This window comes from Athene cunicularia (genome assembly GCF_003259725.1).
Source record: "Athene cunicularia isolate RWA chromosome 5 unlocalized genomic scaffold, athCun1 chr5_part1, whole genome shotgun sequence".
Lineage (NCBI taxonomy): Eukaryota > Metazoa > Chordata > Aves > Strigiformes > Strigidae > Athene > Athene cunicularia.
The window spans coordinates 26,093,737-26,115,467 of record NW_020799101.1 but is presented as its reverse complement, the minus strand read 5'-3'; the positions used below and the strand labels follow the sequence as shown (position 1 = coordinate 26,115,467).

The following is a 21,731-nucleotide window of genomic DNA, read 5'->3' as shown; positions in this document are numbered from 1 at the left end:
TAATCTTGCAGCTTTCAAAGTTTTACACGGTGACAGTTGTCCTACCTGTACATACAGTGGGGGCAAGGGGGAATATAGAGCAGCTCTTGCATTGCTCTGATAGTGTGGAGTAGTGTTTTATTGAGGATGTGCATAGGGGTTATGATAGAGGAAGGAGTCATAGCTCTGTGATGCTTCAGCACCCTCCCCACCTTGCCTTTGAAGATGCATGGCTGTAGCATACTAACAGGGTTTTTTTACTGTCTTGACCTGAATTCAGTTTGTTTAACATGGGATGAAACAAGCCATTTCCCAATTTCTTCAACTCTTAACTTTGGAGAGCACTTGGGATTTATCAACAAAATGGCCACTGGGGCAGGGGATTTGCCAGAGTGCAAGCATGCTCATCCCAACACATAATACAGATAATTAAAACTGCAAGACAGAAATTCCTTCTTGTCTAGAACAAGCACAGAAGCAAGTATATTCCACATGCTTAGCAAAAAACCCAACAAAAGTGGTCAAGAACATGCTGCTGTGGCAAACATTTAAAAAAACCCAAACAAACTTAATTTTAGAAATGAATTGTGTCCATGCACCTTTTTGTAGTGATTGCTAGGCTTCACAAAAAAAAATAGCAGAATTAAAAAATACAAGAAAGAAGTGGCAAACTGCAGTATTTATAATTAGTGTGTTGCCTCATTCCCCTCTTCAGGTGAGGTCACTACTTGCTGCTTTGCCTGTGTCAGTGCCCCCCCAGCGGGCACAGGGCCTCCCTCCCCCCTCCCACCCGCCGCGCTGGAGCTGCAGAGCCCAGCTCCCCTGGTGCTGGCTGACTGCTGTGCCAGCTGGAGCCGCCTGCTGTGAAGCTGTTGGTTGTTGTGACAGTAGCTTCAACCCGGGAACCATGTACTTACAGCGCAGACACTGGGTGAGGAAGGACCCTTTAAGGCAAAGAAGGAAAAACTCCCGACAAGCCCCCAACTTGCAGCAGCATCAGGCAGTTGACCTGCTGTTCCCCCTGTTCACACACACTCACACAACCCAGTTTCAGCCTTTAATGTAAATGCAGCCACCCCACCCCATAATTAAAAGTTACCAAAAAAAACCTCCAGCCCACTTTCTTTGTTTGCTTAGGTCAAGGCTGCCAAGGGAGCTGCTTTTGCAGCTCAGTACTCCTGCTCCTACCCTTCTTTCCACATAGGCTTATTTCAGCTGCAGAACTCTTCCATGGCTCACTCCTGCAATTTCTTTAATCTCCTTTCTACTTCCAGTTTAGTCCTCCGAGGCAATTAGATAAGCCTTTGTACTTGAGCTATTCAAGAACAAATTCTGACAACAGATATTCCAAAGCATCATTTGTGTTAAATTGTTTTAACTGCTGTGTCGCTTAATTCAGCTGTTGCATCATTTATAGCCAATTAGCTATTTTCTAAAGGCCCAAAGTCCCTGTTGCCCCCAAAAGAAAAGGCAGTCCAGTGTTAACAATTGAGAGCTTGTCTTCGCAAGTTCCTGCTGCTAAATCTAGAATGCAGCAAGCCTCATTTGACATCACTTTCTCTTTAGGAAAAAGAAAAAAATTAAATCCCGTTTGGGATTATACAAGCTCCAAGCAATTTCACACAGTTCATAAGGCCCCAATCCAAATGCAAGTGCACTTTCCACATTAGGACCATCTTAGTTTCCCATCACTTGATTTCAGATTGCTTCAACTTGAATCCCTTCATCCTGCAGATTATTGCTAAAAATACAAACAAACAACAGAACCAACTTTTATTTATTTCTAAGACAACAGAACAATCAGAAGTGTATTTCTCCAACACTAGTGAAGGTACAGGCTTCACTACACACTCATGCTTTAAAAAGAGGCTGGTTTATATAACAGAAAGGTAAACAAGTCATTTCCCAAGTGCCTTAAAGGCAGGCAGTTATCCACAGAAACACAGAAGCCTGCAGAGATAAAATTAACATCCTGCAACTGTTTAAACCAGAGGACAAAGCATTTGCTTCAGGAAGTCACACAGAAAAAGCCAGAAATCTTGATCACTTTATGACCAAATTTAAGGTCCAGATGATGCCAAACAATCCCTGTCAGATTGAACTGCTACATAAATCTCCCTCTGGAGGCTAAGCCCTGAAAGGCACTGAGACCAAGTCCCATTATTTCACTTTACTGGCACATGAAAAGCTGTATGTTTACTTTATTCCCCACAACATCTCTTCAGTAAATTGGTAAATGATCTTGCTTACCAAATCTACCTGATCTAGAAGACTGCTTAAACAACCAGCAGTAAAATTCTCATGCTTGGTAGCAGTTTGGACTACCGGAAAATGAAGTTCAGAAGCTCAAATCCTTGCTTAGCACACACACACACACACACACACACACACACACACGGAACAGTCACTCCGACAATTCTCACAGCACCATCAGCCACTGCAGGGCCCGGCAGCTCTTGGCCGCTTACCAGACAATTGCAGTTTTCATTCAGAATGCACAGCTACGTACTCTGAGTACGGATAAAACGTCAAACTGAAGCATTGCAGGTATTCATAATCTATTTAATAGTGGGACACCAAAGAAATACTACACATTGTTCTTGAGCACATTAGATTTTGATTTAAGCAATCGCAATGGATGCAGGAGTTTCTCAAAAATAGTCTTCTATATTCTACAATCCACAGTTTACTGTATCAGTCTAATAAGTCATATCATGATATACTGTTTGTGCTAACTGGTCTGATAGTCTGATCTTTAGCAAAGCATCCTTCCCCTTCCTCCACCCCCCCAAAAATGTTGACAAAATTCAGCCAAATTTTAAAAAATTACTTTTAGACTCTTTTGTTGACCTAAACACAATGGGAGCTACCAGTTATACACAGTTTATGAACGATGTTGCATTTTAATTCTAAAAAATCTTCATGCTGATACAATAAAATATTTTATACAGCGATCAATTTTTAATGCTTTATTCATAGATTAAAAGAATATACATTTAACATAAACCATACAACATCAGTCATCAATTCAAACATTCAGCTGGTTTCCTTACATTTTCTGTCAGGAGTTTTTTTTTATCTGATCACATTTATAAGATAAAATCTCACCACATCTGGCATATACACACACTGTGCCAGTGGATTCACTCTACTGATGTACATATAAAATCCGCATGGTATGTGCTCACTGGAGACAAAACAGCGCACACCTGTCAAAAGGTCATTTTAATATAAGATGGTAAAACCATTTGTAAAACACATATAAACTTTTCCATAAATAGAATCATATCTGGACATCTGTTGCATAAATTGTGTTTTCCAAAGCTTACAATATAGCAGCCAGGTCTCAGCACTGCTGGGCACCCACGTTGGCCACTTACTTTATTATTGCAGACTGTCCTTTAAACATTAAATGCACAACATTCGTACCACTTAAAACTGGGGTCAGGTGGAAGTCTCACAGAGACCACGTCTGTACCGCGGTTGCCCTGAAACAGTTAAATCGGCTTTTAAAGCCTCTCAGATATAACAAGATTTTAAAACATACTTCATGGAATGTTCTTCATGCATCATAGCAGCTCATACCTGTGATAGAACAAGCTTTGTATTTGTTTCCTTTCCTTCCTTTACATTCACTATTCACAGTGAAACAGGTGCATGTTTGTTAAGAGTTCTGAGGTTGCTGACTGAGCCACAGCACAGCTGTGTACCACAGGTCGAAATTCGACCTTATATATTACAATCTAGCAGTATCTGGCTGGCCAAAAGTTGGCCTGCCCCTGCCAGCATGTGGGCACTTCTTCGTTTTTAATCTATTCTTTGGCAGCTGACACAGGCGCTGACAGAGAAAATCCAGTGACTCGGTTGCTAGGGATTTCACGACTAATGTTTGTTTGCAGGTGTATACCTTTGTATTGAAGTCTTCACTGTTACGTTTTTACCTCATCGGAGTGCACATTCTTGCTTTTCACTTTTAAACTTTGGCCCAAAGCTAACTTTTAAGGAAGATGACAGAACAGGAGAATAAACATGGAGGACTTTGCAAAGAATCCAAAAGACTTATGGAGTGAATCTCTAAGTGCAGATACCTGAATGGCTAGTGTCTCACATCACTGCTCAACAGCCAAGAAAAGCTGAGAACGGTAGTGAAGTCATGCTTCAGAATCTGCACGTGAAATAAAGCAAGGTGAGAGTCTTACAGTGAACAGCCCTGGATAGACTTCTCTTCCTTTAAGCCTATTAAGTAGCATGCTACCAGATTAAGCACACAATGACAGCATAGAAATCCACTGGGCTGGGGATATGGGTATTAAAAAGAGTTGGCTCCTGAGCAGAGAACTCCGACATAACAGTAAAATCATTCAAAATGCAGTTACTCAATAAAAGTAAAGTTAGCCGGCAACCTCAGACAGCCTTTGGCTGTATCTCTGTAAGGTTTGGTAGACAAGTCCATTAACCGTGAAAACCCTAAACACTGCCACTTTCAGCTTCTAAACCAATACCCGACTACGTTCTTTGATCAAGAAGTAGAATACACATATATAATTCTATATAGCTAATACTGATTAAACACAGCACAAAAGGGGTTAATTCACGCTACTGAAAAAACATAATAGGACCCTACTTGCATATGTAACCACAGGAATTGTAAATAAGGAGCTAAATGCCTTCACTGAAGCTCTGCATCTCTCTGTAGAAGTGACGGGTTGGCTCAGTGAAGACACTGAGCAGTTCTATGTCCATGACTGCGTGCCAAGGTCGACCCAATCCGAGAGATACTTGCTCAATGAGATTGTGTACTGGATCCACATCCTGATCAGCCAGTTCTCCTTGGTCAAAATCAATGCTTTCTTCTGTGACTTCCAGAACTTTCAGGTCGGAGCCACGAAGACGAGCAATTGCTATAAGATTATGAGCCCAAACTGTGTAACCTAGGGGGAAAGAAAAAGGAAGTTGCTCCATCATTTTGCTACAAGGCGCTTTTTTTTTTTTTAAAACAGAAGTACTTAATACCAGAGCATCTCAACATCCTTCCCAAACTATTCTGCCATCTTCCATCTGGCAGAATTCCCCTACAGTAGGGGTTTTTTTTGGTTGCAAGTGGTAAAACCCCATGTGATATTCTGAATAAGAAAGTATCAAAAATATTTCAGGTCATTTGACCAAGCTTTTCTGCATCTAATTTTTTCACCATTTGTAGAGAAGTTGACTTATTTACTCCAAGTTAAGTTATATCTACAATTTCGAACCTCCTGTGACCTACTTCATAGTATAAATAAATAGAATGAAAAAAGCGAGTAATCAATTATTTTAAGCAAACGTATGAAAGAACTGTTTTAAAACAGCTTGTGCTAGAAAAAAAATCTGGTTTGCTTTTGTTGCATTAGCAGCAGACTTAAAAAAACCCCCACCCAAAACAAAAACAAAAATCCCCAGTACACAAAAAACAGAAGTCTCTCCAGGAAATAGGTCACACCAGTGTGTATATATATATATAAAAAAAAAAATCTACAATCTCTTGTTATTCTATCCGAGATTAAACATAATGACAAAGCTTCCCTCTCTTCCCATTAGTATATGCTGGCATCCCTCTTTAAAACCACCTACTCCTCAGTTACATGTTAGTTTTCTGTACCCTGGCTCAGGCAAATGCTGAGTTCCTCCATAACCAGATGCAAACCACAGATGAGCTGGGAACTTCCCTTTTTGGGAGCTCTGCCAAGTCAGCCCTTCCACTGCAAAAGTAAAGAATCCATTTCTGCTTTCACCCTCATTCTCACAGGTGCTAAAGATGAGATGCCCACTTAGACAGCAAGTAAAGCTGCAGTCTGCACAGTATGTGACCTGGGAAAATTAACCTGTTGAGAAATAAAAACTAACTCTAATTTGGTCTTCAACAGTGCAGTTAACATGCTCTACATCATAACATAACAAAATAAGACAGCTAGCTAAAGAATTAAGAAAACTAATGTCAAAGTAACAAAGGAGAAATTTTCACTCTATTTTCTTTTACTTTCTCCTACTGTTTGTCTCTAAGGTTATGTAAATATGTTGCTTAGGATAGGTTTTCAACAAAGAAGCCTGCACACATCTGTATGACTCATTTCTGGTATATTAACCATTAGGAATGCATGAATTCCCACAATTTTTGTCTGCTGATACTTTGCCTCCAGCACAACTGTCCACAGAAGGTGAAGCTGTCAATAAGGCTGTAGGACATTAAACCAAATGGGAAATTCTACCTCTACAATGACACTCCCCTATTAGGACTTAGAGGAGCTCATAACTCCTTCCAGTCTTCTTGATCATGAATGAACTTAATAAAGAAATCCTTGACAGAAAGCACAAGAATAAAGGCAACAACTGCAGTTAAGTCCCTTGTACCATTCTTGTGGTTCAGGTACATGGGCTTTGCTATAACTTTTCATGGTCATATCCTCTATGCTCTGGAAGAACCATCTTATTCTCATCTAATTTTAAATTAATTCTCTTTTCAAAAGTTTTGCCTGAAGTTTCTCAGTAACCTTCAAGCAGTCAAAAAGCCTCTGCCCAACTGAAGTTCAGAGATAACAGGGAATGATCACTTCACCACAAAATTCACCACGGGCAGCACCACAATTTGTTTCTCTTTGCTGGTAAAAATTTCAACTTTAGCTTTATTCACAGGCAGAATAAAACTGAGAATTTCATAGGTAACACAGTATCTTTACAACCAAAGTCTTGAAAATGCACATGAAGCATCCTTCTCTTAAGCAAAAGGGAGGGAGGGGAAAGAAAAAAAAGGGTGCAGATGCCATACAAGGGCTGTGCTTTTTATTCCCAGTGCCACACCATACCACTCTGACTATCCTACTGTCCCTATCTCATCTCAAATGACCACACACTCTTCACACCTTTCATTCCGCAAGAATATATTTAACATCCTTCAATCAGCTTTCCTCTGCTCCTGAAGATGCTACCTTGCTGGAAAGATGATATGACTTCCCACAAAAGACAGAAGAGAATCTTGAGGCACCCAAGGAAAAGAGTGTCCCTTAGGGTATGGTTTCCCCCTCCTCTTTTGGCCAGTGACAAGTGGTAGCCAAAACTATATGTAAATTAAAGCCTTTTTCAGAGCAAACTAATAGCAAAAGAGGGAAAACCAAAAACCCCTGAGAAGTATTAGAAACTGAAGAATCCCTTCAAGAGACAGAAGAAACCTGTGCACTTACAAATAAGGTGAATTGTGGCAGCTTGAACAAAGCCATCGGTTTTTTCCTGAAGGAAGCTAGATAGTATCATGAAGAACATGACATATGGAGCCAGAAACCATTATTTGGCAAACCTCAGAAAATACAAGCATGAGGCTAAGATGCTGTACTGAAGCATCTCAGTATTCTAATCTTCCTTCCTAGTCACGCTCTTCTCACAGTTGCTACTCCAGAAGAAAGACAGTTATACTATAGTACCAGAGAAGTCATATTCACAGCTTAAAACAAGATGAGGAGGCATTTATAAGCAGCTTAGTTGGCTTCTGCTGCAAGGAGGGGAGAAAAGAAGGGGAAGGAACCTGAATCCCAGCATCTGAGCAAGCGTGATATTTGGCCATTCTCTCCCCCAGGTATACACAGCATCTGTCCAAAGAAAGAAGATGCAACAACCATTTGCTACACAGAACTGTAGAAGGCATTTGCTTTCCCAATGCTCTGCACATATTAACACCTTCTACTGAATAGACATGCTCTGATATTAAATGATACTTACGCTAGCTTATGTTTGGGTATTTTACCATCTTTTTAAGTTTAAATAATATATTACAGGACTTCCCTGTAGTAGGAGGATAATTTAAGGTAACTTCTTTAAAATTTATTTTTTCTTAAAAGGTCCTTAAGCTTGTATTAAAATGTTAAAAGGAACTGCTAAAATCCACACTGAGAGTGGTTAAAGGTCATGTACCAGTATCCAAAAATCTGTCAGACCTGGAAACTATAAAGGTGAGACAGTTGAACTGACATCCTCCACCCTGCAATGATTTTTCAGAAGACGACAGTGGAAAAACTTTTTCTAGCAAATACAGCAGGACCTTCTGACTTCAATGAACTGAAATCTGGATGTACAACCTTCACTGCTGAAGGTCTCTCCTGTTTGTGCTGTAGGACTAGAGATTTACTCCTCCAAGCAATCTGAGGAAATTAATTCATTCTTATGCAACACAATACAGAGTCATCACTTAACTCCTTCATGCATTGGCAAGCTTGGTCTCAGGAGGCTGATTCCAGCACAAAAAGAACTATTCTGTATTATTTCAGTTGCAGGTGCCTTAAAATTTGCCAGACAACTGTAACTTCTAGCAAGTACTGTACTGATGACAGAGCTGAATAAAAATGCATGCTTTTTTTTTTTAAAAAAAAAGCGCATTTATTTGGCAAATAAATAGGTGGGATAAACCTACCTCTAGTATTACTGGTGAAACCAATGCACTCAGCGAGGCAACCTCCTATACATTTTATTTTTCAGCCTTCATCTGCTGGCAAAGTCTTACCAAACTGCCCTCCCCTCGGCCTTGGAGCACTTAACCCATATTATTTACAACAGGAATCACAATCATCTATCACCTAATCTTGTCAGCATGACCTCACAGTAAAACAGCAAACGTTTCCAGTGTTCACATCCACATAACCAGCCACTTGGTGGAACCTGCACAGTGCACACAACTTTCAGGATAAGCCTCCTGGAATGCTCAGTTCTTAGTTATCCTCATTTCTGTGAGCAGACTAACAAAATACTGTGTGACTTCTCAATAGCAGTCAGTAAGCTACAAGTATGTTTAGAACTAATACACAATAACTACCATATTTTCAAACACCAAAATAACAGTATAAGGTACAACAGTGTGTATAGCTACTGTGCAGCAGACTTTCAAACATCACTCCAGTAAAACATATTACAATTAGAAAGGCTGAAATGTTTTAAGCATTTCAAAGTCACATACTACACCCATGCAATGTATTACCTACCATGAACAGCTAGGAGAGACAGTCTTGTGCACCTCCAGGCTAATAAGACAAGTGGATCTTCATTCCGGTTGTCGCTAAGATCTGGGAAGCCAGACATATCTATCACATCATTCATTAGTATAAAATGAGTGAGGAACTTGTCATACTGCCTGGATATGAGGTCAACAACAGCCCCTGAAACACAAGTGATGTAGCTGTCAAAATGAATCCTCTCTAGGGGGATACTGGGCTTAAGAATCCTTAACATATCATCACTCTTGACATCAAAAGCCATTATATAGACCCGAAGATTAGTGCTGTTGCGAGTCAGCGCCTTCCAATTCTCATCTTCTGGCATACTGTCCAATGACTTGTGCATTATGGAAACACTGTGGACCAGGAGGGACAGTCGATGCAAAGGCACATGGTTGCTGTCAGCCAGGACTCTTGCCATTTCAGCTGTAAAATCACAGAAATCCAAAGCGAGCGAACGCAGATTCACAAAGCGCTCCAATTCAACCGCAGTGATAAGAGTGGTATTACCAGGGATGTGGTTGTCCAGTAAGCTCAGATGTTCCATGGTGTTGGCTATGGGGTTTGATAAGGAGGACAATGATGTGGGAGTTACTATTTGCAGCATAAACCCACAAGACAGCCATTTCAATTGCCTGCTATTGCCTAATATCTCTTCAAACAGCTGTTGTATTCTGCAAGTAAACAAAACAGACAATGATCCTATTAAACACGGTTTAGTCTTACCAATTGCATATCATTCTATTTTTTTAATTCGAGTATTCTTATTTCATTTATGGCTGTATTTTGGAGGAAGGAGCTATTATTACGGTTCTCGTGAACAACAAATGTTAGAACCTGACTCTACAGACGTTCCACAGCAATTTAACCTTCAGTGCACTTAAAAGGTTAAAATTGTGAAGTATCTTGAGAAAAATTATGTACTTTGTCTTTCAGAAACAGTGGCAGGCTATGAACCTTCATTTCATGTATTTCTCAGCACGTATTTGACACCCTCCCACATACATTTTAAGGTTATGCAAATAAGAAAACCTGTAATGCTTTTACAACACAGTTCTTGTTTTTTAAAACAGCTTTTCATATTTGCTAACCTCTCCAGAACTGCAAATTCAGTATGGAAAAAAAAAAAAGTCATTTTCAATGTGAAAGGTTGCAGAAACTTGACTTTCAGCATAAGTTAGAATGATCTGAAATTACCTGCTTAACTTTGCCTCATTAAAGGCTGAGTACAAACATACAAAAAGTATATAAAAGTATAAAATATAATAAAAGTATCTAAAGTAGATCCTTTGAATAATTCTGAATGTACAGCTAACTGGACTTTCAAGTGTCAACAGGTTCAAGTTTTACCAACATAACTTGGACCTGGTAACATTTCAATCTCAGATTATCAGTGCCAGATCCTCATATCATTTACTAGGCTGAATGATTACTGCTGCATCCATTTTTTTTAAAGAAGCAATGTTCTGTAAGTTAGCTATTTAATTTGAGAAGGCAACAGTAAGTATTTTAAGGTAAGATTTTTAATATTAAATTCAAATAGTACAGTCAAACTCTACAAACTTTCTCCAAATAATTATTTTTCCAGTCTTCATCCCACAGCTGCTAAGGCCCAAAAGAGTCCTCCTGACTAAATGACAAGTGTTCTTTGAGGATATACATTCTAGGACACGTGTAGATGAGAGTTTGATCTCATACCCTGGTCAGTCAGAAGGAAAGATCAGCATTTAAGGGAAGCAGTTGAGCCAGGCTATGACAGTTCCATAAAATGCCAAGAAGATGTAAACACCTCCAGTACAAAATGAACAGAAATCTTTGTGCCTCAAATCAGGTAATGTTTTGCACAGAACACTTTTTCTTTTATTGTTATGAGCATCATGCATTTTATATACATCTAAGCAAAACAGCCTTGCAAGTTACTATTCTCATCCATGTGTCTCTAGCCGAGATAATGTCCAGACAAAATTAAAGGCTTATTTAGCCCAGTATCCTGACTGACAGCAGAGAAACACTAACACCTTAAGAAGCACGACAGAATAAGGAAAGCACAGAGGGATATTTCTCAAAGACCTCCTTAGTTTCCAAAAATTTGTAACTCGGACCCTCCTGAGCCAGAGATGGCTTTCTGTATTTAGTAACCCTCAGGGACCTCGTTTCTACAAATTTATCCAGGCTCCTCTTTGAGCCAAGTAAGCTCTTAGCAACTGTAACATCCAACAATAAAGAACTCTGCAGTGAGATTTCCCCCCTCTTATTGCTCGCTCTGAACCTGCCACCTACTACCTTTGATGCCCCATAATCCTTCATTGTAAGAAAGTTTAAAAGAACAATCTTTATTCATGGTCTCCTTTTGCAAATTCTTATTCATCCTCTCCCTTGCCTGCATGTGCTTTTGTCCTTCTCCTAAGAATGTACTGGGTTTGCAAGGCCTGACTTCTCTTTGCAAGTGGAAGAGTTCATGTGGTTCTTATTTATAATATTTAAATTTGTTATTATTTAAATATAATAAATTTATTATATTTATCTATTATACACCTCAGAACAGTTCCCAAAGTTTTGCCTAGTACAGTCATCAAGTTTAAATACTTCAGTTATTCCAGATCTTCTCTGAATATTTTTTTTTTTTAAACTGAGGACTGGCAACTGTATCACAAATTAAACACAGTTTTAAACAACAGGTCAAGAGTCATGGATAGTGTAGGTTTGCGATTTTATTCCTACATTGTTTTACAGTTCAGAAGAGCCCTGCTTTATCCTGGCATTGTTTGTTTCATAACTATTCCTGCCAATGCTTAAATTGAGGGTAGATTCATTGACAATCCCTCTTCTACCACACAAACCTATCTAATTTCTTCTAATTAGAAAAGACTCTTCCCTTTCCCCTCTCACCATCATATCCACAAAAGGTGCTATAATGGTGGCAGCAATGCTAGAATTTATTTTGTAATAGTCAAATTAGTCAATCTTGATAGTACTTGTAATATTTAACAGAACTGAAAAGCTGACAAATCAATTTTGAGATACTCGATAGAATACTACTATCTATTTGCCTCACTGCACTAAAGATGTGTTTAAATTGTACTTCTAATACAACTTAAACATCTAAGATTGGAAGAGTATTGTTCTAGTACTAGCACAACTTAATGAAAGGAAATATGATACAGAACTCTGCAACTGTAGGGTGGGTTTTCTCCCCTGTGAGAATTGTACTAAGTAACTTCTAACAAGAGACACAGCATTAAATCAGCATCTACATCAACTTTTCACTGCAAGCACCAAAGTATTTATACAAGTATCCAGATTCGTGCTGATAGTCTACCAACCCATTGGGGCCTAGGAAAACTTTCCAGCCACCTTCCCCCACATTTTTACCGATTTAATGAAAAGAGATCAAATGCGTCAATAGAGAATATTTAATAGTGATCACTTTTGGATTGTTTTTAATACATGCTTTATATAATGTCAGACAGGAAGCACAATATAAACCACATGCCATTAGTTTAAACCTATTTCAAATAAATTTTTCAAACACCCTAACAGGGCTCTTTCCTCCCCTGCAAATTCTTATGCACATCCTATTTTTCATAAACAGACTGCATCTAACTGGAGTTTGCTAAAACAGATTGAACTGTCTTCTAGAAATTTAGATACATTAAGTGAATTCTTGTGAATTAACACCTACATGATTATCATATGAACTTTTACTTCAATTGCCTAGCACATAGTACAGTATTTATCCTAACTTACACATGGTTATCTTAAAGCTCACTTATAAAGCTGAAGTTTAATCATGGTTTAGTAAGCATAACACAGAATACAAGCAGAGCTCAGCAACATAAAACCAAGTGATGCCTCAACAAGTCTACTTATCAGTCCCCTTTGCTCCCTCTGAGCAGCAATTACGGGATGTTCACCACCAACCTGAAACCTACCAATGATCATACTGGAGCAAACTATATAAAAAAAAAAAAAAAACTCAAAATAAATTACTTTCATAATTAATGCCTCAAATGACACTTTCAGCCAGAGGACAGACCAAAGCCTGGCTAGACAGTCTGAGTTACTGTTTAAGCCCAAAAAACAGTCCTGACCAGTACTGAAGCACATTGATGGCCCTGAACAGGAAACAAACATATTACTAAGGTCCATATGGAGTCCATTTGTTTAATTAAAGCCTATCAATCATTATGTTTTGTTTAATAACAGAGACTAAACTGGTTCTTTTGGAAACCAAACTATCTGAACCACACAGATCAATCATGGGAAGCAGATTTCAGAAAGGCAAAATTTTAAACAACCACCCTTTGTTCAAGACAAATGTACTGTTTACCCTGAGCTTCCCAACAGTAATGAACTAAGTTGTAAAGAGAATTTTAGAAAGCAACCAGGGACACATATGCTATGCAGAAAAAGAACATGCATTACAAACCCTGCAAAAGTACAGTTTTGAAAACACCATCGAAAGCCTCCTCTCCCTCAGAACAACCCTTAGTCTTAACCTGGGGAAGCATCCTAACGGTTCTGTGCTAGCTGAGATTTTCACCCACAATCTGTTACATTCAGCTCAATGCTACAGACTTATGGAAGTGTCACATTTTCTTCCCCAGCTACTTTAATTGCAGACAGCGACTAAGGTTTATCACCATACGGGTTCCAAAAATTCTCAACTATCAATAATGCTGTCTCCAAAGGCTGCTCAATCTCTTTCAGTGTTAGTTATCAGTTAACTGATGTAAACCCCAAGTGCAAAAGACGACTAAGAATCCATAAAGGTTTACTTCCTGAAGTAACTCTGCTGCTAGTGATGATGAACTTGAGAATACTGAATAAAATACTGCCAGCTTTTGTTTAATTTAGAAAAGGACCAGCATGTCCCAAATAAATTGTTTTATTCTGGGAAAAAAAAAACACCACCAAACAAGAGGTTGCACTTATTTACTCATTCCAAAATATGAAAGGTCAATATTAACTTCAAATTAGATAATAAGTTTTGAATGGCTTATGGCTCTGAAATGTGCATACTTATTTTTGTTATTTGTTTGAAGAAATGTTTAACCATACACCCAGCTTAGGTGGCTCTCTTCAAGCCCCCTTGGGCCAAGCATATTTTCACAACAAAGGATATGAAACAAAGGAGCTTTTATCAAACCAGCCTTTTACCTGCATACAGCAGTACAGTACATATAAACAAAATCCCAAATTGCTCTAAATTTTGCATGCTAAGCATAATGGATGACAAAAAACACAGTATGTGACACACATCTGTATTTGCACTGTTTTGCAAATTTAAGTCAGGACCAAACATTTAGCTCAATGGTTGTGTTCACATACATCTGATAATAAACCTAGACTAGTTTTAAAACCACTCTAAAAAACAACAGTAAAGATCTAGAGTGGCTGTACTTACTCCACTCCCAAGCTACTAAAAGATGGTCAAACTGACACAAATTGAAACAATGGTATTCACCAGGTTTTATCTATATGGAAAGTTCTAGCATAAGTGCTAAAATAGTTAAGTTAGCATCACTCCCTCTGTGGTAATTCATTCCGTAAGTCAGTAGCTTTTTACATTGTATTTAACCTTTTCCATAGAAGAATTTCCTGTTCTGATTTATAAGTATTCAAGGACCGCACCATAATGTAATTATGGCAAGCTAAAATACACCTCTGAAATAAACAAGCCCATTGAGAGATACGATCTTCCAGGAATTCTGCAAATACATAACCTAGTTTTGAGATGCAACCTGAAGTTGTTTGTGTTTATGTTCGCTTTCAAGTTTACTTGCTACATGTCCTTGACTCTTGTGAAATACAATAGATTACTTCCTTTTCTAATTTTCTCATGTACAGCAATAGTAGAGGTGCTGGTAACACCCCCCCATCCCTCCTCCCCTTTCATGCTATTAACATAATATTGTTTCTAGAACACAATGAAAAGAGGAAATAAAGGATTCTTACCCTGCTGAGAAGGGAAAAAAAGTAAGCCACAAAGACAGACTACTTCATGTAAATAGTAGGAACAGAAATCAACTCAATTTAAGAATTTAGATTCTCATCCTATTAAAAAACATAAAGCTTTCTCAGTCATTTATTTCAGGCACAAAAATCTGTGTTCAGTTATCTGTTATTACTTTAATATATTTGACAATTTACAAATATAACTTACTGCTTAATTTTCTTGCCATCAGGGTCAACCTTGCCGAGGTACGTATTTGATATACTTCCATGTTGTTGCAGAATGCTTATATCCCCAAAGAGACTTAACTTCTGGAGGTTCCTATGAAATGACAAAATAAAAAGGAATCTGTACACAAAATTAAAACACTGTGAGGAATCATCCTGGGTAAGACACACACAGGCGATAAGAACACATTATTACACAGAACACACAGTCTGTTTTGGGAAACATCCTACTGTCCTGGAATACAGGCACATATGGAACTACAGAAAATGAGACTGAAGTATAAAGGGGAAGAGGACTACTACACAAACTCTTGAATCCAGCTGTAAAAGCAAATGCCAGTTTTCAGTCACCACAGGAGTATTTTCCGCAAGCCAGCGCCACAGAAAAAACTTTCAGCAGTGCTTCCGTGCCCTTTTTAATCCTTGAAACACGTGTGTCAAGTGTCACAGATGAAAATATCAAATACCTATTCATTTTAACATTTAACGCCCGAGTAGAATGCCACCACAAACAACCCTGTCTGAACACTTACATATTGCAGCTGGGTTACAAATGGGAGCCCAAACCTGCCTCAATCGAGGCAACACAAACCTCAGGCAGGAAAAGCAAAAGCTCCCCACACCTTAAGCAGTGTCTAACTCCTGTTATATCAAAGCTGTTCTGATATTTCCTGTCAGTGACCAGAAGAGGACTAGTGGTCCACCATGACATACAATTTTAATTTTTAGAAAAAATACCTAAGAGAAGTGAAAGAACCACGTCTAAATTTATGCTGGACATGACTCAGTGTGCTAGACAGCCAGTTTTCCTTTCCCTAGTACAGTTTATTTTTCTGACTTGCATCTTTTCTGTTCCTAAAAAAGATCAAGCAAGAGATATGAAAATGACTGCAGTAGCTGTGTGGCATTTACTTTTAGACTTATTTTCTTAACTAAGTCTCAGGTCAACATTTATTTTACTTATACATGCTGCAAATTAGATTTACTCAACATGCAAGGACAAGTCTGCACTTGATAATTAACATGGCAGAAACCCCAGTTTCATCACAAATGATACATGAGTTAAATTCATCTTAAACAGTAGATGCCAATTAACCTGTAGCTGACAATGAAGTGAGTTACATAAATCCTTATTTCTGCTGGCTTACAAATCACATGCTAATATTTCAGATCAGCTTTGAGGAAAATATAATTACAATGCTCAAAGTGTAGGGAAGCTCTGGTGCCAGTTCACTACCTCCACAGTATGAGCTGATATTCTACCAAGGGGGGGAGGGGAGAGTATCAAGTAGTCAAGTTGTACATTTTTTTAAAGTAAATATGAATTACAGTCCATAATTGATATGTACCATGAGTCATAATTTATCTGTTTTGAAGTTCTTATATTCAACAACCATGCACTAGTTTCCTGAAATCTATCCACTGTTGCATCTGCTACTTTTCTTCTATAGGTGAACAACAACTTAATAGTAAGATCCACGAGCTTTATATTGAGTCAGACAAATATTGGAGCAAAATACCTAGATTTTACAGCTGTTTCAGAAATCATAACAATATTTAGTCTTTTAAATACTGGGCTACTTTACTGATGATGCATTAACATAAACCGAGCCATGGCCACATGCTCAGTATTTTATACATCTGACTAAGACTGATCAAACTGAAGAATAAGCTTGGCAGGGAAATCTGAAGACACTGGCACCATCAATCGAGAGTATTTTGAGCTCTTCTTTCCTCAAAAGCTGTAAAAGATAGTCTGGTATGACAGGGAAAGCAGCAGAAACCTCCACCTGGAAAGGCAGCATTCACAGCCAATGCTATAATTAAGCTTTTATCTTCTGATCTCAGTGACTTAATTCTGAGAGCTAAAACACAAAATGCAATCTTCAGAACAATTTTTAATCACCTGCATATATTCATATCACACACAGGTCTTGTTTTGTGCTACTCATACCCCCAGTGAATGCTACTGTAGGCAGGTATTAATTTTATAGCCATCGAACTACAGGACACATGAAACCCTATTTACTAGTATCCCACACATTTTTGCTACATCCATTCAACTGCCATTTCATGCTCTACGGAGACACACAGAAAAGTTCCCCGCCTCAAAACTTAAGCAATGAAAACATCCAATTATTTTTCCATTCACAACAGTTATTACCATCAACAACTCTGATCACAGTTCAACACATTAGATTTTTGCCGCTATTTGAAGTGTCATACAATCTCTGTGGCATTCAGCTTACATCCCATCTTTATTTCAGAGAGCTAGTAAAGTGATTGCTATTTAAATAAAATGTTTAGAAGTTAATTGTCATCTTCTGCTAAAAGTTATAATGGCATCTTAATCCTATGTATGACCCATACACACAGCTGGGAAAACACATGTCTTTTGGGGGATTTCTAAACCATTTCTGTTCCACTAGCTCAAAAAGCATACTAAAAGTAGTAAATTCTTACTAGGCTCCATCTTCTGTTTTGGTTGGTTTTTTTGAACATTACATGAAAAAAGAACAAAATGGCCTTGCTTACATTCAACATGAACAAAGTGGTAAAGCACGTATTATAGTATTATAACAGTTTCTGCCAGTTTCAGCTGCCTTCTCAGACCAACAGAAGAGAGTCATTAAAAAACCTCAAATACAGATGCAGTCTACTGTTTTGAGCGATTCACCAGTTTTTGGCAACTCCAAGACAGATATCATGTTTCACCAAGTGTCGTGGTTTAACCCCACCTGGCAACTAAGCACTACACAGCTGCTCGCTCATACTAAACCCAAAACACAGCACTGTACCAGCTACTAGGAAGAAAATTAACCAGGACAATCAAGATATCACAGTTTTACTATAATATGCGGTTTTGTTTCCACAGCAAAAATCAAACCAGTCACAGAAATTAACATACTGCAGAGGAAGGGGGGCGGGGGGAGACAGGGAAATCACTACCTTCCTATCTTCCTCTGTAAGCAGCTAGAGGAGAGACCGTTCTTTGGGATTTCAGAGTTACATAAAAGAACACAGAATTCTCCTACTGAATGATCAGCAGTTGCTTATTAGCTGCTATATGCACTGATATGACTCACAGAAAGTTTGTTGCCCTCCCACTTGCCTTCCAAAACTTGGTTTAGAAAGATCAATTTGGAAAGATAAGGCTCTCGTAAGAGCCACTAAGAAACAACTCGTCCCTCCCAATACTGCTACAGAACATTATGCCCACTCGCCCCCCCCTCCCTTTTTTTTAATAAGAAGTAGAACATCAACTGTTTAAACAATAACACACTTTGTTATTTTGCTTCATTTACTGTCATAAACATAACAGCTCATGGAAAAGTTACAGATCACTATAAATGCTACTTTAGTTCATTTTACTTAAATAAATTATAGATTTTTAGAGCTCATCATGGTCCCAGCACTATTAAAGCAATATTCTGGGAGCAATATGCTGCCACCCACAAAATAAAGTTTATGACAATTTGAGCTCTACCTCAAATAGGAGACTAACCTAGAACATACCTTCTTGGATGATAACTGGCCGCCAGCAGTAATACTTGTCAGAGTATCATCAGTTATTGTTAAACAAAGTTGTGGACAAGTAGTTATTTCCTTAACTTCACCAGAATTAGCAGAGATTGCTCCAAAATACTTTTTTGAAGACTTAACATGCAGATTTGCTTAGAAATTAACAATTCTATATTGTAGAGAAAATGCTTTTATTAGCAAAAATACACACCATTCTCCTCTACAGAGGAGAGCATACAGAAATTGCATTACTTCTAGTTATTACTTTCCTTAGGTCCTGAAGTATTTTAAATCCTCAAGAATTCTAGAGACATCTAAAGTACTGGGTTTTCTTCCTGCAAGCAGGAAAGTTGTTACTGTATTGTTTAATAATAGATTTAAAAGCCTACAACAAGATTATACAGTTAAGAAACAGTATACCATTTCACAAAAGTAGATTTCTTCCTCTCCAGTTCTGAAGATGGAAATTCTTTGAACTTCTCTGCCAAAAAGCTATCATAAGGGCTGAACATCAGTTATGAAAGAACCATCCTGTTTTAAACTTATTTCCAAAAGGAATGCATTTACAGTAATCCATCCACTGGAGAAGTTAAAAACACTGCTGTTTCCATTATTTTGGAAATTAAAATAGCTACCCCATGTACAACGACATACAGCTAACACAAAAATAAATTAATAACTACCCGTAAGTTACAGATGAATAAACAGAAGCAGAGCAATAAAGTGACTGTACTACAGTCGTTCCTTAGAGAAAGCTAAGCATCAGGCAGGTGACCTCTGTTTTCAACATGCAGCAAGAACTAAGCAGCTGTTTCACATATGTTAATGCTCCTTCCCACCTGGTTTCAATCTCAAAACTCTACCTAAAGAGCTAAAAAACAGTGTTCTACATGCAAACTAATCAGTTGATGGTAGTTACCTTGCAAGAAGAAAAATAAATCAAAATAAACTAAAAACCTTGTCTGTGCAAGGGAAAAAAAAAAGAGTCTATTCAGAAAGAAAGTCTGAATAAAACGTCAAGTGTTTAATGTAAATCTCCCCCTCCCCCAATTTTTTTAATGTTCATTAAAAAAAGCCTGCTGTAATAACCAGGCACCCTGTGTTCCCCAGTCATACATTATTCATTTCAAAACAGCAGCATGCAAACGATTTGAAGACAGCGAGAAAGTACAGTAATGCTAAATCCTGTCAAAGCTGGTAACTTTTTACCTCAGGTTTACCACCGAAATTACACTAATCAGAGAACAGGTACCAGGGAAAACAACTACTTCTACATAGTGTTTTACTGCAGTCCTGAGCCACACCACACATACAGAATATGTGAAACGAACTTTATAAAGCAAGTGCCCTTGTACAAGTTTCAGGTAAGGCCATGGAGAACAAGTCTTTTTCAAAAGAAAAAGTGTACCAAAAGCCTTCTCACGACTCATTTCATTTTGACAGCCTTGTGTTCTAGCAAGATAGAGAGGAGAAAAAGAAGCATTCTAGTTTTACCAACAAAACCTCCAGGCAACATCTCCTGCAGACGCTATTTATTTTAAAATTCCAAGTCCACACAGTGATATTTGTCTCAGATCAGATATCACCAACAACATCAACATTTTTTCCACTGATGACATCAGCTGGATTTCCCAAAGATTCCAACAGTTAAGTGAAAGCTCCTTAAAGGCAAGAGAAGATCTATCAAGCCATATTAGCATTATTGGCACATCGAGGATTCACAGGGCAAGAAAGATATTAAGATAAAGGTGAACTGGGACCAAGAAGCTGCTTTCAGAAGGTTTGTAACTCTCAACCATCGCAGTTGCACCACGGGAAGTACCTGCTGGGCACAACAGAGCAGAGGAACTGAAAGTGAGACTTCACACACCACATTTGCATTCATCTCAAACCAACGAGGAATTACATTTAAAGTTCTCTTGCTTCAAAATCAAGAAGCAAGGCCTCAAACTACTCTCTAATCCCTCCGGAATCAAAGAGGGGCGGAGACCAGACCATGATTCAGTTGCAGACAGTTTTCCAAGGGCCACCTAAAAGGTTTAATTCATCCTGACAATACCCTGAAATACTTGCTGCTTTTTTTTTTTTTTTTTTTTTTTTTTTTTTTTTGGTAGGTGAAGCTATATGCACACAGAGGAGAAATACTAACAACCATTTCCTATCCTAAAATCTGCATGGCTTTCCAAACACATCATAACCTAACTGTAATATCCTTGCTTTCCTGTCCTAGGTGCTGACTAGAGGCCATATATTAGTATATCTGATTATTATCTTTTTTAAAAAGATATTTATCTTGATCGCACCCACACACGGTAAAGAGAATGCAAGTATTTTCATTTTAAAGAACTCCAACCTGATGAAATTATCTAACCTGCCAAAGTAAGTATGTGAAAAAGCAGGATCTAAACACATCTGAAGTCCAAACCACAGGAAGCGATTACTATCATTTAAATGCAACTCGGTCAAGAAAGTGCCATGTCTGAATTATTTTTTTCAATAAACAAACATAAAACCCTCCTCTTAGTTAAAACTGAGTCAAATCTGTTTAACAGGTAACACGAGAGCTGGCATGAAAGCTCTGATTTTCAACGGTGAAAACTCAAATAGCTAGAAAGGTCGAAGTATTTTATTGGGGCAGCACTCCATCTCTCTCCCTCCAGAAAAACACCAGTGACGTAATTTTAACCCTCCTACTAATTTCTCATTACATTAATTATTTTTCAATCATGCATAAGATGTCCAAAGCCTGTGCGTAGTAAGGCTTATATTTTAAAGTGATAAATGTGCCTTGTTAGGCACCGAATTCAAACTCCCAGCTCTCTCTTGCTCCAGCTGAGCTGCGCTCCCCTTCAGAAGGGCCAATAAGTTTGTATTATTCGTTCTGCACACTGACTAGCCGCCTGCCAGCTAAACGTCTGCCTTTATACTCTCCACCAAACTACAGCAGATGATAGAAATCAGGCAGCTCGAAGCAGCGCGCCTCCGGTTCCGCTCCACTCGCAGCCGCGGACACCCCACCGGGCTGCCCGAGTCCCCCCC

At 38.4% G+C, this 21,731-nt stretch overlaps 1 protein-coding gene across 1 annotated transcript; it reads right to left on the bottom strand.

Annotated features, from left to right (window-relative positions):
• Window positions 1-794: 794 nt before the first annotated feature.
• Window positions 795-15,353, bottom strand: FBXO33 (F-box protein 33; the record flags this gene model as incomplete). Its single annotated transcript, XM_026849283.1, has 3 exons — window positions 795-4,910; window positions 8,976-9,661; window positions 15,154-15,353. Coding segments are annotated over 3 exons (1,158 nt in total), but the record flags the coding sequence as incomplete, so codon positions are not given.
• Window positions 15,354-21,731: the final 6,378 nt, after the last annotated feature.